Here is a 10496-nt window from a genome sequence, read left to right as displayed (position 1 = left end):
TGGCAGGGCAGTTCAGTCCCTGTGCCCTGTCTCAGCTGTGCCCTGTCCCCGTGGCAGGCCCTGGAGCTGGCGGAGCAGTTCGACCCCGACGAGCTGCGGCGGGTGGTGCTGGCGCTGGCGCTGCAGCAGCGCCGCTGCGTGCCCCTGCTGCGGGCCCTGTCCTACCACCTGCTGCAGAAACCCGCCGAGCTGCCCCTGCCCGTGCTCACCGACCTGCTCTTCGCCTACAGTGAGTGCTGGGCTGCTGGGGGGCACCTGGAGGGGACAGGTCCATGGGTCAGTGTTGCTGTCCCGGGGCTGGGAGTTGCCTGGGCTGGCAGTGGGGGGGGACTAGGTCTTCAAGGTCCCAAACCTTTCCTCTCACAGCCAGGTGGGGTGGGGGAATCCAGGTGAGCCTGAGCAGCTCTTCCCCAGTGGGTTATCCCAGTCCTAGGGTGGGAACAGGGGGGCAGGGCATTGCAGGTCACCTCTGTGCTCCAAGTACAAAACCCAGGTCACCTAGGAGGCTGTTCTAGCTGTCCTGTCATTCCAGGTGTCCCAAACCCCTGAGAGCTCAGTGTGAGGCCATTCCATCACTCCGGGTGTCCCCAGTCCCTCCCCAGCTCACCTGGAGCCCCTTTAGGCACTGGGAGGGCTCTGAGGTGTCCCTGGAGCCGTTCCACTCCAGGTGACATTCCCAGCTGTCCCCTGTGGTGTGGGGGGCACAGGACCGAGGTGCCCCCGTGCACTGAGCTGTCCCCCCTTGGCACAGGTAAGCTGAGCTTCCAGCAGCCGCAGGTGCTGCACCGCCTGTCCCTGGAGCTGCAGCCCCACCTGGGCACCCTGAGCCCGGCTCAGGTGTCGCGCTGTGCCCGCTCCTTCGCCAGCCTGCGCTGGCTCAGCCGGCCCCTCGCCGAGGCCATCGCTCAGGTGAGGCCTGGGGGTCAAGGGGGGACCTCACGTGGCCATGGGGGAGGCAGGGGACAGTTTCCTGTCCAGGGGTGTTGTCACCTTCCCCAGCAGGAGCTGGGGAGAGCAGGTTCCCCTCACTGGTCAGTGTTGTCACCTGGGAGCGGGTGGCAGTGAGGGCCCTTCACCTGTCTGAGCTCTGCCACTGCTTCCCAGTGGGAATCGGGGATCGTTTTCTGCTGCATTTGGCTCGATCCAGAGCCTCTGGCCGTGAGTGCTGGTGCTGTTCCAGTTCCATCCCAGTTCACTCCCAGTTCATCTCTGCGCAGTCCCCCATCCAGATGGAGATATTCCAGGACTCCCCCTTGGCTGGATCCCTCATATCCCAGGGATCCGTCACGTGGTGTGCCGCCTAGGACATGGCCCCTGCTGATGGTTCCAACCTTTTCCTTGCTGCTCTTCTCCCAGCTTCCCCAGTTCTTTCCCAGTTCCTTCCGAGCTCATCCCCCTGCTCTTTCCCATCCATACTGGGGTATTTCAGAGCTTCCCCTCGGACCTGGATAAAATCCCAGGATTCCCTCCCTCTCATTTTCCCACCTGGGAGGTGTCTCTGGCTGATGTGTCCAACCTCTCCCTCCCGTCCCTGTTCTGGACAGCCCCAAATTCCCGTTTTTCCCACAGTATTCCCTGGATAATGCACAGAAGCTGTCCATCACCCAGCTGTGCGGGATCCTCGTGTCCTTCGCCCGCCTCAACTTCCAGCCCAGCTCCAGCGAGGAATTCTTCTCCATGGTGACGTCCCTGGAATCGTGGAATTCCCGAGCGGTCTGGGTGGGGAGGGACCTCAGAGACCCCCCACAGCTACAGATTCCTTCCCCAAAGCCCCCCGAATTCCCCGTTTTCCCGTGTCCTGGTGTCCCAAATCCCTCCCAGCTCCCACTTTTGGCACCGGGAGAGGCCCCAGAGGCCCCTCCAGGTGACCCCCCCGCAGCTGTCACCTGTCCCAGAGCACAGGTGTTCCCCTGGCACATTCCCCTGGGAAAGGGGCTGTGGGATGGCTGGATCCATGGAGCGAGGGGCCACAGGATCACTCGAGAGGGACCCTACAGACTCCCCTGGGGGACAGTGGGGACGCCTGGGGACGCCTGCACGGCCGGTCGAGCTCGGCTCCATGTGTCCCCTGTCCCAGGTCCACGAGCAGCTGCAGGGGCAGGAGCAGCAGCTGGACACGCACCTGCTGACGGACGTGGTGTGGTCGCTGTGTGTCCTGCAGCAGGCCCGGCCCCCCCACCTGCGCCAGGTGCTGTCCCCGGAGTTCCAGGCCCGCCTCCGAGGTGAGCCCCGGACAGCGGGACGGGACTGGCCGAGCCCGCGCTGGGATCGGGGATGGGACGGGAACTCCGGCCCCGGGGGGTGGCCTGGGGTCACCTATGGCAGGTGCTGGGCAAGTGCAGCCCAGTCAAATTCGGTCCCTGTCCCCCCATGGCGGGGACCGGCCACCGGCTGCCACAGCGACCTCCGTGGCCACGTGCCCCGTGTCCCCTCCCGTGGGACCCGGGGGGTGAATCCCACCGGAGACATGGGATCTGGGAGTGCCTGGGGCTGGGAGGGGCCTCTCAGCTGCTGGAGTTCCCCTGTTCCTGCAGCCCTGGGGACACAAACGATGTCCCCGGTGTCACATCACATCCCCATGGCTGATAAACCCACCGGGGCTGGACAGCCCCTTCCGGGAAGAGTATTCCCCAAATCCCACCTGAACATTCCCTGGCGCCACCTGGGGCCATTCCTGTGTCCCATGGGTGTCACCTGAGCGTGTCCCCACCTGTCCCACAGGTGACACCTCTCCGCGGGCACAGAGCTCCTGGCTGAAGCTGCTGCACATCAACGCCACGGCCAGGCTGGAGGCCCCGGGCTACCAGGGGCCCTTCCTGCCCCCCGAGGTGCTGGGGGGGGACGGGGACAGGGACAAGGACAAGGAGAGGGAGAAGGCCACCCCCTTGCAGCGGGGGCTGCAGGAGGCGCTGCCGGGGGCGCTGGGGGGCCCTGACCTCCTCCGGCACAACGTGAGCACGGTGTACGGCTGGGACATCGGTGAGTGCCGCCCGCTGCCACCTGCCTGGGCACCTTCCACTGCCACCCCTGGCCCTGGCACCCACCCTGGGCACCCCCCACCCCTGCTGCCTTCCCCTGTGACCCCCAGCCCCCCCAGCCCTGTCACCTTCCTGTCACCCCCCAGCTCCAGGCATTCCCAGGTACTCAGAGCTGTGTCACCTTCCCGTCACCTTCCTTGGGCACCCCCCCGGTACCCACTGCCCTGTCACTTTCCCCTGTCACCCTCCAGCCCACCCCAGCCCTGTCACCCACCCTGTCACCTTCCTGGCTCTGTCACACCCCTGCCACCCCCACCACCCCCTTGCAGCCCAGTCAAATTCGGTCCCTGTCCCCCAGTGTCGGGGACCGGCCACCGGCTGCCACAGCAACCTCCTTGCTCTGCGTGTCCCTGTCCCCTCCCGTGGGACCTGGGCAGACAGATCCCCACGGACATGTGCCCTTCCCAGGGTGTGCTCAGGAGAGCCCCTGGGTGGCTCTGAGTCCTCGTGTCCCCTCTGTCCCCGCAGACGCCGAGGCGGTGCTGGACAGTGACAACAAACCTCTGCCCGTGAGGGACTTCACTGCCCCCCACCTGCCCTGCTCCGAGGGGACAAAGCCACTGCCACCGGGGGCCAGGAGGTGGGTGGGGACAGGAGGGTCCCCCGAGGTGGGGGATAGGGGGAGACAGTAGAGGGGAGAGGATGGGGACAGGAGGGGACAGGGAGGGGATGAGGAGGGGGGGATAGAAATGGTCTGTGGGGGAGAAGAGGTGGCAGGAGAGGGAGAGGAGGGGATGTGGGATGGGGACAGAAGGGGGACAAGAAGGGGACGGGACGGGAAGAGAGGGGGCCAGGAGGTGATAGGAGGGGCACAGCTCAGCCAGGGCTGGGGTCTGGGGGCTCCAGGTGCTGCCCATGGTCAGCCCCCTGTCCCCTGTCCCCAGGGTGGCCGTGCTGCGCTGGGAGTTCCCGCAGTTCAGCTCGCGGGGCCGGGAGCTGCTGGGCCGGGGCTCCATGGCCCGCAGGCACCTGCGAGCAGCCGGGTTCCTGCTGGCCGAGGTGAGCGCTGGGAATGCTGGAATTCCGGGTGGGGAGGCACCCCTGAGGCCACCTGGGTGTCCCCAGCACTGCGTGGGCCACCACTGACCCTGGCCCCGGGTGACACGTCCGTGTGGCACTTGAGCCCTCCCAGCCCTTTCCAGGAGAAATATTCCCAAAATATTCCCAAAAATATTCCTCAGGTATTCCCAAAATCCCACCGGAACCTCCCTCTTGGGAGCAGAGCCCAGCCCCCATCCTGTGAGGTGCCCCCAGGACTCAGGTGTGGCCTCACCTGTGGCCAGCCCAGGGGCGGTCCCTGTGCCTGTGGTCACCCCGGTGACACCAGCCAGGTGCCACTGTCCCCCTGGCACAGCTGGGCACACCTGGCTCCGTCGGGATGGCGGCACTGACACCTCCTGGGGGGCTGCCAGCTCCCCCCAGCCCGGGGCTCAGCAGGGATGAGCCACCGTGATCCCCCCGGGCCACCTGCCAGGTGCCGGGGGAGGGACAGGGGTGACAGGGAGGTGACACAGACGAGCTGATCCTGTGGGGCCATCCAGGATTAACCCCTGGGGGTAATTATAGCCCAGGGGGGAGTGTGACAGTCACGTGTCACCCCCCAGGGTCACTGTCACTCCCCTGGCAGTGTCACTGTCACACCTGGGTGGGCACTGGGACCCCAGATCGGTGTTGAGACCCTCCCAGGTGGGTGCCACGGGACAGCCAGGCCTAGGACAGGAGGGGACACAGCTGGGACCCCCTGGGCCGCTGCCACGTCCCTGTCCCCCTGCAGGTGCCCCACTACGAGTTCCTGGAGCTGAAGCTGGAGCGGCAGCGCGTGGCCTACCTCAAGGACAAGGTGGCCAAGGCCCTGGCCAGTGACACGGCAGGTGACATGGCCACTGACACGGCCACCTAACGCACCCACGTGGCCTCACCTCACCCAGCTGGCCACGTCCCTGTGCCAATGTGACCAGGTCACCACACCGAGGTGGCCCAGCTGCTGAGCCCAGGTGGCCACGTCACCACAGCGAGGTGGTCACGTCACCAGGTCGCCGTGCCCCAGTGGGCACGTCACCACAGCAAGGTCCCGGTGTCCCCACATGGCTCCAGCGTTGCTGCTCCGTGTTACAAACAGCTCAAATAAACCCAAAACTGTACAGGGATGGTGGCTGGGCATGGTGGCACAGGGGACAGGTGACACTGTGGATAAATGACACTGGGGATGGGTAACGCTGGGGACAGTGGCATTTGGGACATGACATTGGGGATGGGTGTCATAGGGGACATTGGGGATGGGTGGCACTGGAGACACGACATTAGGGACGGTTGCCATCAGTGCCAGGTGGAATTGGAGCTGGGTGGCATCGGAGCCAGGTGTCATTGGCACCAGGTGACATCTAGGGTGGGTGACACAGGGGCTCGTTGGCATCATGGCCAGGTGACATTGGGACTGGGTGACATTGGGGCCAGGTGACTTTGGAGCTGGGAGATCTCAGGGACAGGTGACATTGGGGCTGGGTGACATCAGTGCTGGGTGACAGTGGGAATGGGTGCCATCCGGGTTGGGTGACACTGTGGGTGGGTGACAGTGGGGTCAGGTGCCATCGGTGTTGGTGGCACGTGGCTGTGCCCGCGCCCCCCGTGCCCCCCAGCCCTGTGCCCGGGGCCGCCGGTCTGAGCCGGGATCGGGATCAGGAGCCACCGGCCTTTATTCCCGATTATCCCGGGATTGTCCCCGGGAGGGACTGGGGCTGGGGCTGGCGCTGGGCGGGGGAGCAGCGGGAGCGGGCACCGGGGACTCCGTGGTTTGGGGGTGTCTCTGACTGGGGGGGTCACGTCCCGGCCGGAGCCCCCCCGGTGTCCCCGTGTCCCTCAGGCCGCGAGTCCCCGCACCGGGGTGGGGGGGACACCAGGTGGCTCAGGACAGCCCTGGGGGTGACGCACAGGGGCCGGGAGGGGCTTTGGGGACGGATTGGCGGCCACCTGGCTCCGCGACCCCTCCGGCCCCCCGGGAGGGGGACACGGCCCGGCTGGGGGGGGGACACACGGTGACGGGGGGGACACGGCGGGGCCGGGAGCTGCTGAGTCACCGTTCGGGGCTGTGCCTGGCACCGGCAGCGCGGGCACGGCCAGCCCGGGGGGGACAATGCCCGCCCTCATCCTGCACCCCCGGTGCTCCGGGGACACGCGGGGGGGGACACGCGGCTCCTTCCCTCCCCCCACCGGTGTCACCGCACCCGCGCAGACGCTTTTGGGGGGGCTCCGCCCTGTGTTCCCCCCACCCTAATCCAGCCGGGGCACCTCGGGATACTCATCCCCCCTTTTTAAGGGACAAAGTCCCACTCCGGGAGGGGAAAATGAGGCTGGGCCCCCCCCTCCCCGCGCCCCCATCTCTGGTGTCACCGCACCCGCGCAGACGCTTTTGGGGGGGCTCCGCCCTGTGTCTCCCGCCCCCGTTCCCCCCAGGACACCGCGGGATGATCATCCCCCTTTTTTAAGGGACAAAGTGGGGGAAACTGAGGCCGGGCCCCGCCCTCGCGCCCCCCCCCCCCCCCACTGGGCGGGAGCGGTGGGGGGGGCCGGGGCCCCCCCCCCCCCCGCCCCCGGCGCCCGCCCCGCGCCCTCTGGCACAAACCCTCTATCTCGATAGTATTGGGGCCGGGCGGGACACAATTCCCGCTGACATCAGCCGGGCCGGGCCCCCCCGCGCCCCCCCGCCCCCGCCCCAGCCCCGCTGATGCTCCGGCGCCGCCGCCGCAGCCGCGTCCGCCCGGCCGAGCCGAGCGGGGGGGGGGGGGGGGGGCGGGGCGGGGGGGGGCCGCGGGTAGCGCCGAGCCCGGAGAATCCCTGAAACCCGCCGGGGGGGGCGGATCGGAGAAGGAGAACGGGATGCCGGAGGGAGCGGAGGCAGGTGAGGCCGGGGGGGCGCGGATGGAGCGGGAGGATGAGGAGGGAGCGGGAGGGAAGGGGAGGTGAGGAGGGAGCGGGAAGAATGGAAGCGGAGGGATGCGGGGTGCGGGATAGAGGGATGAAAGACGGAGCGGGGGGATGGAGCCGGAGAATGGGAATGGAACGGGGCGATGAGGATGGAGCAGGGGGACGAAGGACGGAGCCGGAAGGATGAAGGACGGAGCGGAAAGGACGGAGCAGGAGGATGAGGATGGAGCAGGAGGATGGAGCAGGGGGATGAAGGACGGAGCAGGGAGGAGGGAGCCAGAGCCATCAGGATGGAGATGGAGCGATGAAAGGCAGAGCGGGAGCGATGGAGGGCTGAGGGGCGAAGGAATGAGGATGGAGCAGGGGGATGGAGCAGGAGGATGAAGGACGGAGCAGGGAGGGGTGCAGGATGGGAGGATGAGGATGGAGTGGAAGGAAGGAGGGTCGAGGTGGGGGATGAAGGACAGAGGCGCAATGATGGAGCCGGAGGATGAGGATGGAGCGGGAGCGACGGACGACAGAGCAGGAGGGATGGGGATGGAGCCGGGGGATGAAGGGCAGAGACGAAGGATGAGGATGGAGCGGGGGAATGAGGGACAGAGCGGGAATGACGGAGCCGGAAGATGAGGATGGAGCGGGATACGCGGCCCGGCCGCGACTCTCGGCAGCCGCCACCGCCCGGGGCTCCGGGCCCGGCACAACCGGGGGGCTCCGGGGCGGGGCACGGGGGACTTTGGGGACCCCGCTTCAGGGTCACCCCCTCACCCCCAGGAGCCCCAGCGGGGGTCGGTATCGGGTTGTGTCCCCCCCGTACTGGGAGGTGCTGGTGGGACTGGGGGGCTGAGCGTCGCCCCACTCCTAGCACCATCCCACCCCCGGGGTGGGAAACTGAGGCACAGCCCAAGGTCACCCCACACCAGTGTCCCTGGGGGCCACTGTCACGTGTCGGGCGGGCTGGGGACAGCCGGGAGAAATCCCTGGGGTCATCCGCACCTTCCTGAGGGGCTGGGGACAGCGGGGGCAAGGAGAGGGACACACCCCAGTGTCACCCTCCCCCTGTGCCTCAGTGCCCCCCACAGAGCTGAGTCTGGGGGTCCCCGAGAAAGGGGGTGAGGGTCCGGTTTGTACAGGGGGGGTCAGGGCGTGCCCTCCAGGGTGAGCAGAGGGCACCCCAAAACACCCCCCAAGGTGTGGGGCGGCCGCGGCCAGGCACGGAAACGCTGAATTACGGGGATCCCAGCAGCCCGGCCCCCCCCCCCATTACAGGGCAGAGTCACCCCCAAAACGGCACCGGGGGTGGGAGGGGGGACGGGACCCCCCCCCCAATGAGCCTTTCAGGGGTCCCTAGCACGTGGTGGGGGGCGGGGGGGGGTTGTGCGCTGGACTGAACCATTTCAGACTGGGGGGGGGGAGTAGCGGCACCTGCCCCGCAAATACCCCCGCGGGCCCCGCCCCCTCCCGGCTCCCCCCGCGCCGGCCCCGCCTCCCCCCCGTTTATAACGCCCGGGGTGGGGGGGTCGGTGCTGCAGGAGGGGCCGGGGGTGACCGCGGGTCCGACCGCTCCCGCCCCATGGATCCATCCCCAGGGGGCTCAGGTAGCGGAGGGAGGGGCCCAGGTGATTGAGGGGGAGTCTCGGGTGTTTTTTGGGGTAGGGGTGGGCAGTGCAGGGCTGAGCACCCCCAAACTCGGTGCGGGGTGCGGACGCGGGGCGCCCGGGATGGCTGTAAGGGGGGTGCGTCCCCCGCCCGGGGGGGTTCTGTGCGTGTGGAGGGGTCTGGGTTGGGGTCCCGCCTTGCTGCGGCTGCAACCTCGTGCGCCCCGCAGAGAGGGGTGTGGGGACGGGGGCTGCTGGTGCCCCCCAGTTTCACCAGACTTGTGGGGACCCCCCCAGGTGCTCTGGGTGGGGTCACCCTGTTCTCCCACTCCCGGATGGGTAGGAGTGACACTAGCCCGCCCCCAGGGCAGTGCCCACGGTGTCCCCCCCTTCCACCGTCACGGGATGACCCTGGAGTGAGGGGTGGCACTTAGGGGTGTCCCCTCTCTCCGTGGTGACTCTGGGGGGCCTGTGGCGCTCAGGGGTATCCCCTCTCTCCGTGGTGACTCTGGGGGGGCTGTGGCGCTCAGGGGTGTCCCCTCTCTCCGCAGCCCCCCCGCCGATGCCTGCGATCCCCCCGCCGATGCCGGCCAAGGAAGAGGCTCGTCCCCCGCCCGAGGGGGCCAGCTGTGACCCCGGCCCCGCCGCCGCCGCCCCCCCCGGCTCTCCCTGCCGGCCGCCCCCGCCCGCGGACCCGCTGGACACCCGCATTGTGATGGGGGAGGAGACGCGCTGCCCCCCGCCCGAGCCTCGGGGGGGGCCCCCCGTGCCTTGCCCCTTCCCCGCGCCCCCCAAGGAGCCCCCCCCCGGCCGCCCCCCCCCCCCGGACCCCCAGCTGGTTTTTTCAGGGCCCCCCGACGCCGGGGGGGGGGGGGGGGGGCGCGGCCGCCCCCCCACGAGGAGCCGACGGACGGGGACAGCGAGGGGCTGTGCTCGCCCCCCACGTCCCCCTCGGGGTCTTACATGACGGCCGAGGGCGGCAGCTGGGGCTCCTCGGGCACGGCCAGCACCTCCCCGTCCTGCTCCCCCAACCTGGCGGCCGAGGCTGAAGGCCTGGGCGAGGCTGAGGGCGAGGCTGAAGGTCTGGGGGGGACCCTGGTGCTGCCCCCCGGCCTGGGGGACCCCCCGGCCTTCCCCCCACTGTCCCCCGAGGAGGAGGAGGAGGAGGATGATGACGAAGACGGCCCCTTCGCCCTGCCGGGCTGTGCGGACGATGAGGAGGATGATGATGAGGATGGGCAGACGCCGGAGGAGGAGGAGGATGAGGACGAGGACGAGGGCTCGGGGCTGATCCCGGCGGCGCTGCTCCCGTTCCGCGGCAGCCTCCTCTTCCAGGCCGAGGCCGTGGAGATCTCGCCCCGGGCCCCCGCCGAGGAGGAGGACGAGGAGGACGAAGGCAGCACCTCGGCGTCCTTCCTGCGCTCGCTGTCCGAGAGCTCCATCCCCGAGGGCGGGGACGAGGCTTTCGCCTTCCGCGACGACACCGACGCCTCCTCGGACTCGGCCGCCTACGACGGGGACGAGGACGAGCGGCTCTACGGCACCGAGCGGCACGCGGGGGACACGGGGACACCCCCGGGCACCCCCCCGGCACTCCTCGGCCCCGCCGGCGTCGAGCTCCACCTCCATGCCGGGTCCCCGTGTCACCCCCCGGGCCAGGACACGGCTCCCGGATCTTTGGGGACACCCCTGGCACCCCCTGGAGGGGACGCAGAGCTGGACGGCGACGCCTTTGTCACCATCACGGGGGCGTGGCCCCCGCCGGAGCCCCCCGAGGAGCTGGCAGCGACAGAAGGTTCTGGAGCGGCGCCGGGACAGGGACCTTGCCCAGAGCTGGCAGTGACTGGCCCTGTCCCCCGGCTGCTCTGTGCCGGGGACCCCCAGAGCCACCAGCTGGGGGGGGCCAATGGGGAGCCCCAGGACGGCCCTGGGGGTGACAGTG

General features: G+C 69.1%; 2 protein-coding genes and 2 non-coding genes across 4 annotated transcripts; all 4 read left to right on the top strand.

The window, feature by feature from the left end:
- Window positions 1-6: 6 nt before the first annotated feature.
- On the top strand, window positions 7-5185 carry LOC121672272 (FAST kinase domain-containing protein 4-like; the record flags this gene model as incomplete). The annotated part of the gene is made up of 8 exons (XM_042044874.1): window positions 7-229; window positions 752-909; window positions 1570-1680; window positions 2078-2222; window positions 2722-2979; window positions 3507-3618; window positions 3923-4037; window positions 4813-5185. Coding segments are annotated over 8 exons (1248 nt in total), but the record flags the coding sequence as incomplete, so codon positions are not given.
- LOC121672273 lies at window positions 2338-2471 on the top strand. Its single transcript, XR_006018801.1, has one exon. It is a non-coding gene; the product is annotated as a small nucleolar RNA SNORA5 (small nucleolar RNA).
- Window positions 3303-3423, top strand: LOC121672274. The gene has a single exon (XR_006018802.1). It is a non-coding gene; the product is annotated as a small nucleolar RNA SNORA5 (small nucleolar RNA).
- A 1726-nt stretch (window positions 5186-6911) lies between the features above and the next one.
- LOC121672271 (NAC-alpha domain-containing protein 1-like) lies at window positions 6912-10487 on the top strand (the record flags this gene model as incomplete). The annotated part of the gene is made up of 3 exons (XM_042044873.1): window positions 6912-6933; window positions 9106-9313; window positions 9403-10487. Coding segments are annotated over exons 1-3 (1315 nt in total), but the record flags the coding sequence as incomplete, so codon positions are not given.
- Window positions 10488-10496: the final 9 nt, after the last annotated feature.

Source organism: Corvus kubaryi, unplaced genomic scaffold, assembly GCF_017639235.1.
Source record: "Corvus kubaryi isolate FWS band 111438036 unplaced genomic scaffold, C.kubaryi_AGA036_p1.0 46295, whole genome shotgun sequence".
NCBI classification, from domain to species: Eukaryota; Metazoa; Chordata; class Aves; order Passeriformes; family Corvidae; genus Corvus; species Corvus kubaryi.
Note: the sequence above shows the minus strand (reverse complement) of the source record. Positions and strands in the feature narration are given on the sequence as shown.